Source organism: Diachasmimorpha longicaudata, chromosome 11, assembly GCF_034640455.1.
Source record: "Diachasmimorpha longicaudata isolate KC_UGA_2023 chromosome 11, iyDiaLong2, whole genome shotgun sequence".
NCBI lineage: Eukaryota > Metazoa > Arthropoda > Insecta > Hymenoptera > Braconidae > Diachasmimorpha > Diachasmimorpha longicaudata.
The window spans coordinates 5381735-5399816 of NC_087235.1; the positions used below are offsets into that span (position 1 = coordinate 5381735).

General features: G+C 38.9%; 1 protein-coding gene and 1 long non-coding RNA gene across 6 annotated transcripts in view; one reads left to right on the plus strand and one right to left on the minus strand.

Annotated features, from left to right (window-relative positions):
- The window catches only part of LOC135167213 (rhophilin-2), a 30005-nt gene extending 13812 nt beyond the window's left edge, over nt 1-16193 (minus strand). The window contains exon 1 of one of the 5 annotated variants that reach the window (XM_064130182.1): nt 15536-16193. In XM_064130182.1, coding sequence (XP_063986252.1) covers nt 15536-15567 — 32 coding nt within the window. In that variant the 5' untranslated portion in view covers nt 15568-16193. Of the gene's footprint in view, nt 1-738; nt 1099-10091; nt 10251-14409; nt 14449-15535 lie in introns of those variants that run through there. The other 4 variants (XM_064130179.1, XM_064130181.1, XM_064130180.1 and 1 more) reach the window with 4 other exon arrangements.
- On the plus strand, nt 12762-15264 carry LOC135167225 (uncharacterized). The gene is made up of 3 exons (XR_010299819.1): nt 12762-12921; nt 14418-14491; nt 14998-15264. It is a non-coding gene; the product is annotated as an uncharacterized LOC135167225 (long non-coding RNA).
- Nucleotides 16194-18082: the final 1889 nt, after the last annotated feature.

Sequence of the window (18082 nt, forward strand, 5' to 3'; positions counted from 1 at the left end):
CGATAAATTGATCAATTATGTCATTTCTCCTCGTTCTCGTCAATTTTCGACCCATAAATTTCTCACAAGAAGTGCAAACGACCCTCTAAAAAAATACTTTTTCCCCGTACACCGTGGAAAGTTGGATTGAATGCGGAAATTCTATAAACTCGAAAGGATCAAATGTCAGCACTGAAGAAGGTATTCCCCGTAAATACCGCGAATTGAGTAAAACCCAATGATTATGTACTAAACAGGAAGAATGAAGGTAACATAGCTTTTTCCCCCATTTTTTTTCCCCCCGACAAAAAGAGAATGACCATAAGAAATTGTCCTCAGGGCTCGTGACAAGACTCATTTTTCTCTCAACTAAAAATTAAATAATTTACTTGAAACGACACTCGAATGCCCCCATGCAATCGTTCCTGAAGTACCTAACTGTTTCAACGTTGTTCAACTTCTGAAGAGTGTCTTGACAGCTGTGTGAGTAGGCTTCCGGTTTGATGTACATGCCCAAGAAGCCACTGGAGAAGGTGCATTGAGCAAGAAAGTAGGCGACCGGTTTACATCGTCCTGTCGCATGTACTCAAACATTGGTCAACTACAGTGGTGAATACCGTGGGGTGAAGGGGGATAAAGCATTCCCGGGATCCAGAGGCGAAAATTCCACTAGCCCCTAGAGGTGGGGTTGGGTGGAGTAGGAGAGGGTAGGATGCCCTGTCACCCGAGATTAATCGATTGGAAATACTCAATAAATACCCCATCTTATTCATATCACGTGTACAGCAAGTGCTATTTTCATTCTGCATTTTTATTTCTTCAGCACTGGAGTGCATTTCTCATTGGCACTCACATACTTTAAGTTCATTAAATCATTACCAATTGAAACGAACGAAAAACAATTTACTACCAAGAAAAAATAATAACAATCACTCGTAAAAATAATGTGAAGTTCGTGTGAAAGATTTTATCAGTTGAGGGATTAACAATTGATTTTTGGGAGAATGTTTGACAATTTTCACTGGCGAATGGAAAATTATTTATCACAACGTCAACGATACCGAACACGTGTAATGGGAGTTTTATCGGGGGGTTGGAACGTGACCCGTCAGCAGCTGGACCACGGTGGCAACTGACTGGCCGTTGGTAGCGGTCAGCCCAGTGTCAGTCTGGCTATACAGGGGCCTCTGTTCCTTGGGGCCGTTGCAACGTTCACGGGAGAAAGGAGAGGACATAACCCAGGTAAACACAAACAAGTGGGGGGAGAAGGGGAGGGGGAGAGGGATATTTCGAATATGCACACTGACAAATACTTTGATTTCTTCATGACTGCATTTTTCACGTGGTGTTCCTTGTTCGTGACATAATTCACGAATCAGTTGGGGAATGTGTCAGTCGGGATAGTTCAGGGGCTCTTAGGGGTGTCGAGGGGCTGTACACCCTGAGTGATAGTGTATTGATACCGTAAACTTGAAATATTCACGAGTCTTATGCTGCTACGGCGATATGAATCAGTGGTGTTTGGAATAAATTTATCTGTTTTTTAACTGAGAATAGAGGAGTGGTTTCTATGAATGAATTCGTCGAAATAAATAATTAGAGGTGAGTATTTCTCCCCTCGTTGATAAAACAAACAAATGAGGCCGATTGGTCGTTGAACGATGCATCATAAACCTCATGAATGCGCTGATTCACTGGGTTAATTATAAAATAGACCGTAATTAAGCTCTTCCCTGGAACAATGTGTAAACTTATCTCAACGCCAGCTCAATAGTCCATTAACGTTAACGGTGCGCAATTTCCAATGGGGTGCCATTACCTCGAATCGTTAGGGAAACCATTAACGAAATAGATACCAAATTCCGCTACTTCAATTCCACGAATAATCTCGTATTTTTTTTTCAGTTTCATCACGATCACTGAACGAGGGAATTCACGATCCTTGAAATATTTAACTTCGTCCCCGAAAAGCTCATCAACGAAATATTCTCATAGAGTAAAATCTTGAGACTTCATTTAACTGTAAAAACCTAATGAACAGACTTTGCAGTTAAACGAGTTCACCCAGGGAATACGAAAACATTCCCATGGATATGTTATCGTTAATTAAAATTCACTTGACCTTGAAGATAAGAAGAATTTGCAAAAGTATCATCTAATCACAATTGAGTGTGTTGTAAATTCCAGTGAAGAAAATTTTCTCGTAAAAAATGAGGATTTATTGAAACTCGTTCCATAACTCCAGCGTTCACAGAGCCAAACCGGTCTCACTCCACATAAATTCGTTAATTCTTTTCCTCACAATTTTTTTTTTATTTCTTTCATCTCCATACGGATATATTTCAAATTTCAAATTAAAATATATCCGCCGTGCACGCATGCATGACTGCTGCTAGACCGGGAAAGTGGAGATTGTGTAGAGGAGCAATAAACAAGGGCCACACCCTTTATTCATCCAGCTGGCCAACTAGATTGGGCAAGGCAAGGACACTGGAATTCCGGGATAAATCGTGAAAATTATAGTTATACTGTGGCACGAGATGAAAACCCGTTAGTGGCCCTCTTCTCAGCTGTGACTCCTTTCGACCTGCATCAGCTGGCCAATTCTCATCCACCTGACTTCCCGCAAAGTCTCAATAAACCCATCATCACTCTGCCGTGACGTCAGTTAAAATAACGAATAAAATGCATAAGACTGATATGTTGTATTTAATCGTGAGCGCTGTGACGTGTCAAGGCTGCTCCAGTATTCTATAATTAAGATTGGAAAGTTTGTACACACAAGGCTGCTCTGGAATACCGAGGACATTTATCATTTATAGTGTTGTTAATTTCACTATGCGTTCATGACCTCAACAAAGTTTTCACTGTGATAAGATGTGGAGAAGGAGTTCATGATTAGTTTCTGTTTATTCCTGTCTCGTTTGTAGGTGATTGGGTCAGAATAAATTCATTACTTTGATGTGTGAAAATCAGGTGAGCTGATTTACATGGGGACAAATATTAAATAAAAATGAGAAAATTTTGGGAAATTGTCATTTATTAGTTGATGGTGAATGGTAATAGTTGAAATTGTCAAGTTTCTGACAGACGTTACTAGGGGATTGGGTCAGGTGAAGCTCATTACCATCATTTCAGACGTCGCATGCACTATTTTTTATAATGATAATAATAACTGTCTCCATAAGTTTTCCCTCACTCTTCATTAAAATCCCGGTGGCCTCGGCTGCGAAATTCTCCGGTTTAGAATTATGAAACCCCTCGGGGGACATGATGATGATAATTTTATCATCTTGAAGTTAAAAAAATGACGGGAATTCAAATGTAACAGTTATGCAGATTTAAATGATTTACATTTGCCGATTGCTCGGTAAATAATAAATAAGAATAGTTAAATTCCACGAACACTGAAAATTCTTGTCTACAGATTCAAGACAGGTGCATTAAGTGAAGTACTGAAGAGTTCGAGGAATGTTACTGGACGATTAAGTCAGATGAAATTAATGATCTTCATTCCAGAAGTCGGATGCAATATTTTTCGCTGTTAACATCTGTCTTTATCAACTTCCCTCCATCATTAATTAAAATTGAATTTGAATAAGTTGTGGATTTATCCAGGTTATAATTATGAGACCTGATACCCTGAAGTGGGCTTTAAGGAAGAGACTTAAGTTCCTGAGGGAACTTACTGGGAAATGAGGTAAGAAGAAGGGAATTATCTTCATTTCAGAAATCGGATGCAATATTTTTTTGTGTTAACAACTGTCTTTCTCAATTTCCTCGGAACGTTCATTAAAAATGAATTACCTAAACTGTGTCTTTATCTTCTTTGTATTATAATTATAAAACCCATCAGGTTGACACAGTGATGCTGTTTCCCCAAAAATTACCGCAATTAACATATAATTTCTGTTTGCAATCACGAAAAATGTCCTGATGAAGTCACAATATATTTCCAGTCGACCCATCTTCCGCCAGAAAAAAAATTCCCAAATTAATATCCTCGATTCCTATCCATCGAGGTCAGTAATTAGCATGCGGGACCGTACATCCTCGGAAAATATAATAAACGAGACTTGTCAACAAACAATCAGACAAGTAAAAATTCCTTTCAACAAATATAACACGTACATGCTAAAGAAACTCGTGATTTTCGTTTAACCATACATTTCAAATCCACCAACATGATTTGTGATCTTTAACTGGTAAAAGACATTTAATACCTTTATACATCAAACATACTTGATTTTACGAGTGACTGTAACCGCTGCCATACTACCATACGTTCAAAATACCTGTGGGCAATAATGGAATGCGGCCATTGCGCGTAGGAAAATCCAAACACCAGGATTCCGCGACACGGAGTAGTTGTCAGTCATTAACCCTTCGTCAATCAATTTAATAATTATCTCTCGTCCGCATTATTAAAAAATAATGAATTTTATGAAGTGCAATGGGCTGAGGAGAGATAGAGGGGATGAACATGAAATATTATTATTGTACATTGGTTCTGCGTTTTCATTGCTTCGTGAGTCGGCGGCTTTTTACGATGAAAAATACGAGAGATAATACGTCTGTCATTCCTGATGCGACACAGCGCGTGTCCAATGTGAAATAGACAAGGCACATGCCATCGAAAGTACAAATTTGCTGTCACCATTTATTATCATTGAACTTTCGTCAAATATTTCTCCATCTCTTTCACTACATTAACATCATTTCTGTGGGAATAGGCATTCAATCCGGTGAATGGAACTGCAGTGAATGAAAATCCGTCACCAAAGGGGGTGAGAGACGGAAGGGGAGGGGGATCTTCAAGCTTCAATGATTCTAGATCGATGGAGTTGAATTTCCGGTATTTTTGGATTCGATATATATATTTTTTTGCGTTTAGAAATGAAATTCGATTGGTGGAAATCGAACTATCGCGTGAGGAGATACGATACTAGTCCAGATGGGCCTTTCTACACTTTCAATACTTTCAAATGATGGAAGATGATTTGAGGCAATTGTATTTTATTGTTGTGAGCTCTAGAGTTTCTGGAATTGCAAGAATATTTAATACCGTTAGAAGTTGAGGAACAGTATTATTATTTCTTATAGTTAGAGGGTAAGTGAGTTCTGTCGAAAAATTATGTTCCTCTGAAAAGATCTTCTGTCATGCACTGGGAAAAGATATGATTCTTGGGGAGTATTCATTTACTTGAGAGGATATATTTTTTCAATACCGTATTTTTTTAGCCGAGTCATGCTCAGACAGGTGTCATTAGGTTGAATAGGGGTATTTATAGGGCTTTAAAAGATGATCGTATTAGGTATGACCTTGTGTACACTCCTTCTATAATTATTAGAATTAAAAAAATTGTCTAAATTATTTTTAATAGAAGATTTTAATAGAAATAATCGTTGGATGAGGTCATTGAAGATCATGTGCTGTGTAGTGATTAGATATGTCGGGGATTGGATTTATTTTATTTAAATAAAATGAAAGAAACCATTTTTGCCAGTATGTTTTTCTCTTAGTGCAATCGTTGGTCAATAAACACTTGGAATTTTCATGGAACCGGTGATAATATCCAGGAAAACTGCGATTTTATTGCCATCAACTGCGTTATTAGCAAAAAGTAAATAATTCCAAGGCGACAATTTGTCTGTATATTATTTCCTCGCCAATAAATTTTTTTATAGGGTAAACGTGCAGTTGTTTTTGATCAAATGATGATAGTAAAATCGATTATATTATTCCTGCCGCCATTTTAAATGCTACTAGAAATATTACTGATGATCATGAGAAAAATTAAAATTCTGTTGCAAAACACTAAACTTCTTACCATAAAGTTGTTTAATTTACCTGAAGTACATTTGTTCCGCTCCATCAAATATTCTCGCGTGAAACCTAGTTTTTCAGGACAGCTCATTTTTTTCCGAGTGTATAATTATAATTTTATCCTTCATGAAAATTCCATTGTTGTTTTTTTAACAAAAGATGTTGGAGCGTCGGAGTTAAACCCGGTGCCTTATGGGAAAATAAAAATTTTTGGATATTCTTATTGTGAATAAAGATTATAATCTCAATTTTTCTCACCAAGTGTAAAAAAATAACTGTTTGACCTTCGATTGACCTCGATAATTTATTTTTATGAGAAAAGAAGGTTCGGTATATTCTGTAATGTCGAAGGTAATTGGGCGATTTTTTTTTAAATTTTTTACCGGGCAATTTAGGTTGAATTAACTGCAGGGAAGGGTAATTTCTATTTAAATTCATTTAATTTAATCTTAATGATTGAAGAATACATGAAATTCTAGTGAATATGAATTTTCATGAGCTTCATTGAAGACTTATGTAAGCTCTGTGGGCACAGGAGATTCGTTACATCCAGGGAAATTATGCAATTATCACAGACATGTCGAGGTTTTCTCATCATGCATATATATGTGAGAAGAAAAAAATAGTGTAACGTGATTTCTATTGTGATGGAGACAGTACCGTTCTCTTTCCGTTCTTTTTTTTTCTGTCTGAATGGAGTTAATGATTCGATTCAACTGCGAATTGCAGAGGAAATGATGGAAATTCTGGGAATTAAATGGAGTTTTCTAGAAGTAGAGGGTAATAGTTTTCGCCCAAAAACCCGGGTAGTCATTTCACTTTCGCCTTTTCCGCGAGAGTTATAAAACCCATAGGTTCGGTGATGCGAAACGCGTTTGTTATACATCGACAGACTTAATGAGTTTGAAAAAAAAAGAAAGGCCATTCGTATCGAGGGGAAAAGTTAGTCAAAGGGGAAATATCGTCTTCCGGGTCTTTGGAAAGTGCTGATGCACTATTGGGGGTTTATGCATAAAATGTTTTTATTGTTGAATTATTATTTTAACATTTAATTTAGTCGAGAAGAAACTTCCGGGAAAATTGTACGACAGAACGTAAAAGTGAAGTGGAATTATCTCTCGGAGATTTCTCCACAGAAATAAAATTATTTGAGATGAAAATATATTTTAAAATCAATTCTGGAAATTTTAGGAATCGAAATAGAATTTTTATCTGATGAAATGGAATCTTTCCCATGACATTCCTAGAAAATTTACGGGAAGAACGGTCATTTCTGCGGATCGGTAGCGGTGTAGGACAATTACGTCGAACAACATAACGTTTACGTCAATTTCGTAATTTTTGTCTTTGTGAATTTTCTCGAATAGTGATTTTATTTTATTCTCCATAATTTGAAATGTCTGATTCTCAGGAAATTCACAGGTTTTCGGAAATTTAATAAACTTCCAGAACCTATTATTCTATCTCCTCTCATTCAGTTGTAAATTATGGCAGAATAAACGAGTTATAAATTTCCGATTATCGTCCCTCATTTTTTCTCTGGGTGAAAGACCTTTCTTCTGTGTTTGTTCACTCGTAACACTCCCTATAGTAACCACCCTCACTGCTGCTTTGAATATCCAACGAAAATAGTAGAGAAAAAAGACAATTCAATCTGAAAATGTGGTCTTTTGCATGAGTAATCCTCATTATGATGTTATCCTACAGATATTTATCAATTAGTTGTAACTGTTATTGTCTCAAAACCGGGAATTTCTCAAACACCCTTCGAATTTCGCAATTTCCTCTGCTGAAAAACCTTAATCTCCTCGATTCCCAAGTTCCTCAGGCCAAAGTCCAAAAATCCAAAATAACCGACAATCTCGCACCAAAAATTACCATATGCGACAGCTCTTTTCCTAGACAATTCACCACCACAATTTAACCAAAAGTTCTCCAGTAAATATTTTACACAACAACAACCCTAATGGCATTTTACTCTCGAGTTATGGAAGACGCGTAATGTTAACTGAATATTTTTCTTCCCGTGATGTCCCTCAAAATAATCGTCCAGTAACGAAGAAAGCGGTAAAAGTCCAAGCGTAACGATTCTGTTCAAACTCTCCCCTGTCCGTTCCAGGGTCGTTGGAAAGTAGCTCTTGAGGAAATCCGCCCGATGAATCTCTGGTTCGACATGGTCGGACGTTGACACTGGTGCACTTGCAGTGATGCAGTCAATCGCGATGGTAGTTTATAAGCGAAACAATTTAACCGAGGTGAAATCGAAAATTGCCTCGTGCAAAATTGCTCGATATGTGGAATGAATCGAGACGTAATTACGAAAATTTTATTTCCTCCAGTTTACATTTTGCAGAGAATCAATCATTGGACAGGGTGAGCGGAACTATCGTGATGAAAGAAGTTCCAGGGCTCTGCATTTGGTTTTATAGCTCCATTAGTTTTTAGGAGTCATCAATACACGAATTAACGAAACATTCGGTGATGTTGAGTCATTATTATTTATCCTTCTAGGAACTGAATCGACGTGCAATTGCCACGAAATTACCTAATAAGGTTGTTGCATGAATTTTCGCGATTGAAGAGAACGGAAAGTTGAAAATTGGAATATAAATACGAGATCGGTATTTTATTATTGTTGAAAATTATGTCAAATTAAGAAGTAATGGCGAATTTATCTGGAAAGTCCATTATTACGTTGTTAAACCCTCATTAGTTTTTTATTATTCCCATGAAAATCGGTATTTAATATCATTCTTCAATGTTTAGCGCTCACGGAGGCATATCCCCTGCGAATTCATGAATTCTACCGCAGAAGTTCATTAAAATTCCTCTGAAATTTAGCTCTTCCATAAATAATTCATTACTCACACTCGTCAAAATTATTGTATCGTATTAGAACGATTTCGATACTATCCGAAAGGGCTATTTTTTCCCCAAAAATTTCCCCTCGTCTGGACTTGCAAAAAATCCCGTCCAAATTATCAAAATGTGCAAAACCATGTCATTCCATTTCTCAACCCAGCATTAAATCGTTTTGTCACTCTCATGTACCATGAAAACACTCTGAAATCCTCATAAAAGTGTTCATTTTATAACAAACATAATCATGCAACTGCTCCATACAATTTTGTCTTACACTTTAATTAGCCTCCCTCCTCAAGTCCGTACCATTGCGTAGTAATATTTCAACCGTGTGGCTTCCTCCAAGCGGACGTTGAACGGAAGTGCAATAATAATAATCTTCAGCTTACCCACGATGGTTTAGATGCCTCCCCTCTACCCATCCAACCCCCTTACCCCCCCTCAGACCTACCAACCAGCCGCAGTGCAACAACAAACGAGGTAATTTCCAAGCTGAGAGAATGGAAGCAAAAGATATTGCAATCTCGTGTACAACGTTTGCTAAGAGAAGAAACCCACACACATGGGGGTCTATCTCATACCTAATAGTTAAACTGGAAGGCGAAGGAAAATACGGCGCGCCATCGTAATCGCCGTGAACCTTCCAAGTTCCTCGACCTTGAATAATACGTCACGCAATCAGTGCTTGGCGTTACACTCGGAGAGATGTAGAATCACCCGAGCGTTAATTACCCCTCCGTCTGGTTATTTTTCAAAATAACGAAAAAGAAAAAAATCCAAAACCCCAACTAATTAATATTGCAAATAGTTATTGAATGGACTCGGTGCACGGAAATTTTCTAAACTCAATGACACGTGAAAATGGGTTTCGAAACTTGAAAAATCATGTCACGTGTACCAATCCCCACATCCGTTACATCCGACGGATCTCCAATTAGCCCAGACTGGACATCAGTGCTGGGGTTCATTATGAAACGATTTAAATTGCACGTTTTGCCGCGATCAACAGTCCGTTTGTCCATCCGCCGGTGATACGTCTGTTCTCCAGACGTAATTTTCAACGATCATAACGTGGATCAAACGCATTAGTATGTGTCTGCCCAGAAACGGTGAACGACTAGATCCCGAAGAGTTTGTAACGATCGGTGTAACGGCGATACCACACCAGGAATTTCCACTGATGAAATTGGTAACGAAATTCGTTAACTATTAATGAATGGTAGAGTTGAATGTGGCAAAATGAATATTCGTTAAGAGTTAACGAATAATTTTTGGTGGTTCCTTCTGTCAGGATGTAATTAATACTCGTGATAGGCTCGGATATGATAAATTTCGTTCTCGCGCCCGCGAAAAAGATCATTCGCACAACTCCAGGGGAACGAGGCCAACGAACCGGAAGTGAGAATTGAAAGAAAGAAATTACCTGCAGCTTAATGTCCGGAAGAATCAACATGTCTCCCGAACTCTCACACTGTAGCCGTTGAATATTAACCAAACTTCACAGCACTGAAATTAATGAAACACTAGTACATCCAACCGATGCACCTGTAAGTGTCTTCCCTCTGTTCTCCAGACCCTCAGTACCTTATCGCCCCCTTCAGCCCCCTCCCCCCGACACTGGCTCGCCACCGGAAATGCGCGAGTGTCGGCACACCTACACTGGCATCTCAGTCCACAAATAAATATTCACAAAATCCATAATCATTAATTATCAGAGATACCAACGATTGGACGATGATCGACTCGCAATTTTGTCCTTGAAAAATTGAGTATTCGATTATTTGAAACGAGAGCTGAAGAGCAACCGGTTGGGAGTGCGTCGCACCGGTGGCTTCAAACGTCTGCGAGTGAGAGACTCCAGCACTTTACACCGGAGGTGGTTTTCTACCCGATGCTCACCAAAGCCAGGCAATGAGTTAAAAAGAGAAAAATTGGTTTAATGAAAGAAAAAAAAAGCAGGTGGAAAGAGAGTAGGCGTGTTTGAAGAAATGAGTGGGGAAGTTGTTGGTGTTTGAGGGATGGGGATATGCTAGGAAAGAAAAAAAAAGGATGAGAGGTGGGGAGATTGCACTAACATCCTGGGGTATTCCACGGGGATCACTGATACCGTGTGCGTGGAGTCGGTTACCTCTGTCCATAAGCGCATAAAGTCTAGGTGCCTTTCACCAGGTAGAATAATACCGGGGAGGGACAAAATCCGAGATTTACCGTTTAAGTACCCGGGGATCTCAATGCGTGGGATTTAATCAATGGAATTTTGTGTTTAGAGTGAATTGTCGAACAATTATTTCGATCGCACACCCGGAAGGATTTATTTCGGCCTCGTCTGGGGGAAGAAATGGGAGAAAATCGAGGGGAGGTGGAAAAATCGAAATCCCTCGGTCTTTAGTGAGTCCGTGATGGATTGAACTGTTGCAGGTTATTTTCTATTCAATTCAGATTTTTACGATGTGCACTTTCTTCGGGGGACGGATGTCATTTGGGTCCGGTTGGAGGGAAATTTCTGTTGGTGATTGGCGATGGAGCAGTTTCAGTTGGAATAATAGAGAAATTTATTTGATGTTACGTTTGTCCTGATGGAGGGGAACGATTTTAGTTCTGATTTTTAAGGGGTGATATTCCCAGTCGATCCCGAGAAACTGTTCGATCAATGAACGATTTGGATCAATCAGAATTTCTGAAGCTATCGAGGGCTTGTTTTTATTCTGAGCACTTCGTATTTTTGTCAATAAAATTAAGGCACCTCTCCTCCTCCATTTTTCCCAATTGACACATTAAAAAAATGCATTTGATATTTTTCCAACAGTAAGGAAAATCCTCGGGTTGATGAGAATGATTTATCCGCTATAAATCACTCCTTTCAACTCAGCGTCTAATTGATGCTGTGTAATCCTCACTCGACTTCAATTACCATGTCTCTACCTTCCTCAAAATCAATGAACGTAATCCCCACATGACGATAAGTTTCCCCATTCGCCCCGTGACTCACTGTCTGCGGGTTAGTGACACCAGGAAACAACAGACACGCCGTCAAGATTTTTGAGTTCAGTAAAAGCGTCACCATAACCGAAAGTCATAAGGGACAATGAAAACAAAGAACAGCCCTAAAATTACATTTAAAAAATTTCCCCCCTTCCTTTTGTCCCCCTTCAGGTGTTTGCAAGTCATCAACGGCTTCCTAATCTCCGATTTTCGTTGTCTCAACGACCATTAGAATGAAATAGACAAGTGACCGAGGGGTACCTTGAACTCCGTGATAAGCCAACCATGAAAACTTCTAGGTCCCAACAATTGGATAAACATTTCCGCTTATTTAGTATGTCTGATTCGTGCGGCCATCGAGTCGAAATGACTGAGAAAACTCACGAATTACCTTGAACTCTCCATTTCTACCTGGATTTTTATTCAGGGCACGGTGGAGTGTCACTCAGACTCAGTCCTCAGGTGAGGCGCATCCTCAATGCACAATCAACCGATTGAGCAGGTAAACATTATTTTTTTTCCGATTTTTTATAGAAATAAAATAGTGACGTCTTTGAGGTGCGTACGGCCATTCAGGCACACATAATACGACAGACGCCACCGGAAGTACCTCGTCTGGACGACACCTGTCCACATGACGTCACGATCGATCGACCGCAACGGGCAATCCGTGTGTTAGTCATCACAGCACTGACAGTGGTATCTCTTTATTTTTTATATGCATCACTAGTAAAAAAATTCTTGAGGAAATCTGGCGTCTATTCCTCAATTTTTAATTATAATAATTCTAATTTTAATAATAATCGCGGAAATTGTACATGAGTTGGTTTCGTAAATATATAAATCAATGAAGTTCACCCGATTTTTTAAAAATTATTTCAGGGCTATTATCGTAATAAATTATGGAATTGGGTAAACAACCAGATTAATTGAATGAAGTAATAAAAAATGTAATACTTGATCATATCAAAGGAACAAACGTCCTCCATCAGCAGATTGTTCATCAGTTAATGTTGCCTTAGTTAATTTATTATTCATTGTCAACGAACGTCGAACATTTTTTTCCTCAGCTTGAGTTTTTTTCATTTGTTTTTTAATGCTTCGTGTGTTGCAAGATGCGTGCAACTATAAAATGCTGAGTCTTGACGGGGACCTACATGACCATAATGTATCAACTAATACATGAATAGTTAACGGTCTCGTTTGTAAGTGGAGTGAACGACCAATCGAGTGTTTAAACAATTGTTACGAGGGATAATTTTACACTATCGGTACGTGTGGATGTGGTGATGTTATTTCCGTGTTGGGTTTATCGATTATTTCGACGAAATCATGATACTTGATTCCAATGTTTGTGGTTGATCGGCGGTTCACGGCTCATTATATTCTCTTCTTCAAACTTTTGGAAATCCCGACTGAACTTTCCAGTTTACACCGTTAGGAAGCATTCGAAAAATGTTGAAAATATTTAGAAAGTGTAGATTATAATTTTCTATGCCTCAGGGGGGTCTGTAAGATGATTGAAAAGTTGCCAAGTTGTGCGCAACATCAAAGGTACCGACGAGGGAGGATGACGCGGTGTAACATTTGCTAATGAGAAAGTTTTTCGATTGAACTACAGCAAATTAATTTGGAAAAGATCACCCAATTAATCGTGTGATTAATGACTTTAAAATTACACATGTAAAAGGACAACTTTCTTTGAATATTTCCTAGTCAAAAATATGTGATAGAAGTTAATCTCGTGTTTAGAAACTTCGTCTGTAGTGGAATAAAATTAATTTCTAAAAAATTGATTGGAATAAGTTGAAGTTGAAATATTGTTGAAAAACCTTAATCAATCTTGAGATATTGGTTGTTTAAATTTACATATGCAATGGGATCTAAACATAAGAAAATTTTCAAAGTGAATTAGATATCCTTGAGAGGCCAGGGAACTTGTCGAAGCCGAACAAAACAGATTTTAATTATATTTAGTCATCTGTTTAATCTACTCATTAGCGTATCTTTCGAAAATTGACACTGTCCCTGTCGGATTGAAAAGTATAAGACCCTGGACCTACATTTCGACTGTTTTTGTTGCGTCAAAAAACCTAAGAATCGACGTTTAACTTTCAAAATTTGACCAAAGGAGACAATACTCTAAAGATATTTATTGCATTGAATAATAACAGAAAATCAAATTCCCTGTAATGCACTTCAGTCCAATTAACTTGGCACTAATAACAGGCCCGTTCACATGAAACAGCTGGAGAACGGCTGAGTCAGGCGAATAACCATTTCGATTAATTTAAAACCGATTCGATGATTAGTGCATTTTTATTCGAACGTAACGCGATAATTTCTTAGTGAAACCGAAGTGCTTTACCACCGAGAAAAGAAATTGTTTTTTACAAATATCCATTTACTTCAGCGAAGTATTTATTTATTCATTCGATCTTTCACTTCCTAAATCGACTCATTCCCTGATAATTCTGATTAGGGTTGCATTACATAAATTATATTGTCCGAGACGATGTTCCCCTCGCTTATCTCCATAATTAGGAACATTCAATGATTCATAACGCGATTTCCCCTGAGAGTGATAACATCGAAGAAATACAATTTTGAAAAAATTAATACTTCTCTAAAGTCAATGGGCATTTAGGAAAAATATTTTTTTTTCAACGTGATGCATCGATGATCCTGGAATCTCTGAGCATGAGATGATGAGTGCACACTTATGTTGAAAAATAATAACTCAACACAAATTTTCTCACTTTTTCAGCTCCAAGTGCTTTCATCAGACTACGTGAAATCGAGTGACAACAATGGCTGTTTTTTTTCCTCTTCAATACTGGGGTAATTGTAGTGGAGGTTGTTAAGTCGGTGAGACGTTTTACATATGCCTCGTGCCAACATTGCACATGTGATGGTACAAACAATGGGTACAACGCTTGGTACAGTTTCCATGGTGCAGCGTATTTTCTAAAGAAATATCGTTCCCTTTTGTATTTCACGACGAAAACACTACTCTCTTTTTCTTAGACAAGACTGTGCCTACGTTTTTCCTTAAAAAATGTCAGCAAACTCAATTTCACATGTGAAGAGAGAAAAAAAACGTGATTTTCGCACGAGACAGCCTTGTAACTCTCTCACTATAGTCACCATCTGCGGCGGCATAAACCATCGCTCGTAAATTCGCTAATCTCTCCTTGAAAAAAAAAATCCGCAAAATCGGTGGCTAATCAATTTCTCGTTTTAATTCGTTCGCTTATTGAATGATAAGTCGAGTTGCTTTATAGCTTCTAATTGCCGACTCTTTCGTAAACTTCAACCAATCGCTAATAACTTTATTATCTGTCTAGTGACTCGAGTGAAGAAGGTTCTGTCAACGTTCTTTGAAAGGTGTGTAAAACTCGGATGATAAGACACCACTGGAGCGTGAAGAATCGCGGAGGTTTGTCCTTTTATTGCTGCACGATGATACCCACGTTCTTAATCCAACAATCGTGATAAACAAAAAAATTAAATTCCCTCACAATGACGTGGCAGACAATCTTACGTGTCTAATTCTTTTGTAACAAATTGCCGGATTTTCCTGATGACCCAGCATCGACGAGAATAAAATCATTACGTGGAAGGAAAGATCCGCTGAGAGAAATATTTAATAAAAATTACGTCTGCTCCGAAACATTTCTCTCATTATAAATTCATCTCCCGTAAAATATTCATCGAAAGGATCGTCGATCCATCGGTTCTCAAATTAATATCTCGTCTGCGCATTACCATCAACCCAATGCAATTCTCACGTTCATCGCAAAAACAATGTCCAAGAGAGGAAAAAAAATTATCAAAAAAACATTCAGATAATGTGTGAAGCATCTCAAGGACGTGTGGACTCACCCGAACAAAACGTGGCTTGTAACCTTCGTCATCCAGGATATCACCTGCTACTATCGGCACATTCATTGTATCATACTATTCCTCAAATTCAACCCAAACTAATCACCACTGACTCACACCCCATCACTCGATCCCCCCAATTTATCGCGTCACTAATGGTACCCGATCGCGACTATTACCAAAACTGATAAAAATCCACTTAACATCCTCACCAATGTATCAATAATCCCCCCAATCCACGAGGTATTCACATGTAACTGACCCAAATTGAAGACTTTCTAATCACCTCCTGCAGTCACAAAAATCCCAGTGAATGCGTCACTATCAGTTCCTTTCTTGTCCCCCACGACCAGCTCCAACGGGACTTATTTCACCATTCAATCCCTCAAAAAACCCTCTCAAACCCTAAATTTTACCAAAACCCCCTGTCACGTCAAAAAAGCGCGCACTTTTACATCACTCGCGGTCTCGCTGTAGATATCGCCGCAGTAGATATTCCTTAACAATTCAGACAGTCGCGTCATTCTATCCATTGATCACATTTTACACTCAAAATTTATCATTAAAAAACCCAAAAAAGACATTCGTTATGAGCACGCCCGACGAGTTTGTCGAGTGTTATGTCCGGCGCTTGTACCTCGGGTACCAGAAGACCGCCCCACCACATTTTTAAAACCGTATGCCAAGCTTCCAGGCTATACAATTTTACCTCTCACTGTATTTGTATTGGTGTACACGTGACACGATACTAAAACACTGAATACACACGAGTGAAGGTGAATTCTATATCCCGAAAGTGTTTGATTGTGTGTGTGAAATACAGTGGCTTGTACACCTTGAGGTGGATGTTTGTGTTTGTTGGCTTTGAAGCGCGTCGATGAAAACAGGTATGCAATGGGCTGGGGCGGGGGGAGGGGAATGGGGGGATGGCAGGGAGGGGAGAGGAAGGTGCATAGGTAGTGGAAATGTGGGTACAAGACCAGCCTGACCTGGCTCATCGTACTGAGGGGGTTTGTATTATCTCCAGTGACGTCACAATTGAATGTCAGGTATGGTAGGGGGTTCTGGGTTTATTGGGCCAGGAGGCGGTGCTGTAAAAACCGTTGATGGTGCTGGGGGTGACCGAGGGGCGGATGGGCGATAGGGGGTTTTCGGGAGGTTCCGGGGATAGTAAGGGGTGACTGGGGGGTGCGACGGGGGGTTAGCTGATGTGTAACGGGGTGATTCATTGTTGATATTTGAATTTGACGAAGGGGGTGACAGATGCTCTTTTGAAAATTTGAATTTGAAACGCCAACTGACAGAGGGCGGTACTGGACTGAAAGAACTTGGCGATGAGTATCCGCGGTTGATAATGGAGGAAAACGGGTTGAATTTTTTTGGGGGGATTTAAAGGGCGGACGGGAAATTTTGGGCGGTTTGGGATTAACGGTTTTTAGGTTTTTTGGATTTGGGGTGGAGAGGGGTAGAGGAGGTTTTGGGGAATGGGTGGAGAGATACTCGGTGGGGTGCAAGATCTATAGGGGATGGAGGAAAAATTGTGGAGACTTTTTTGTAGGGGATTTTGTTCCCTTTGAGAAAGGGTATAATGAAGATTCTGGGTTCTCGCGTAGTTTCTGAGATATTCGGGGAAAAGTAGGGCGGGGATGGGGTGGGATATGTCATTTTACCAGTTCGTTACGAAAAAGTTGTTAAGAGGAAGGAAAATTTGGGGGTGTGAATGAGCTACCGTCATCGTTCTTTGGATCTGATCTCTCTTTTTTATCTGCTCTTTCTCGATCAGATAATCCATTACATCAAATCATTTATCGTTGACGCGACCAGACCCTAATTAGTTGAATTAACGTATTGCTCATGTTTCAAAATGTGAAATCTTCAAATGAAACAGGTTTTACCTTGCTAACAATCAGGAAAGTATTTTGTTGATTCAAATAAATTTTCCTTGTTGCTTCTTTTTTGCTGGTGTCCATTGCGAAATCAAAATATTCAATGGATAACCGGTGGATTGTAAGGATGAAGTAAATATCTGCGATATGTGACAAAGTCTAATGATTTCTTCAACAGCGACAATTGCATGAATGAAAGGTCATTCACAATATATTTCCTATGAGAAATCGGAACTCCTTGGCATGAGCCATTGGATGCTCAATGGAAAATGATTTTGAGACCAATTTTAAAACACATTCTTAAAGATATTGATTCTTGTGACAATGGCGCGTTTTTCCTGCATCTTTAGAGGAAAGTGCGTGATAAGAATTTTTTTTGCTTCCAGAAAATTCTGTCTTCTCCCAGCAGAATTCAAAACATTGTTATAAATATATTTTTTCATTTGACATTTCATTCTTTTAGTCACATTTTATTGAGTGCCCTGAAGAATGAAATATCCCGTATTTTCTACTGCAAACAGTACTCACGCGTGGAGAAACGTGTTTGTAACTGATTGTGAGAAGCTTCGTCCATCGTCCAAAATTCATCGATATCCATCGTCGACATGAATGAAGATCTCTCTGATCACTTCCCATTCAGACGCACGTATTCTCGTTTCCT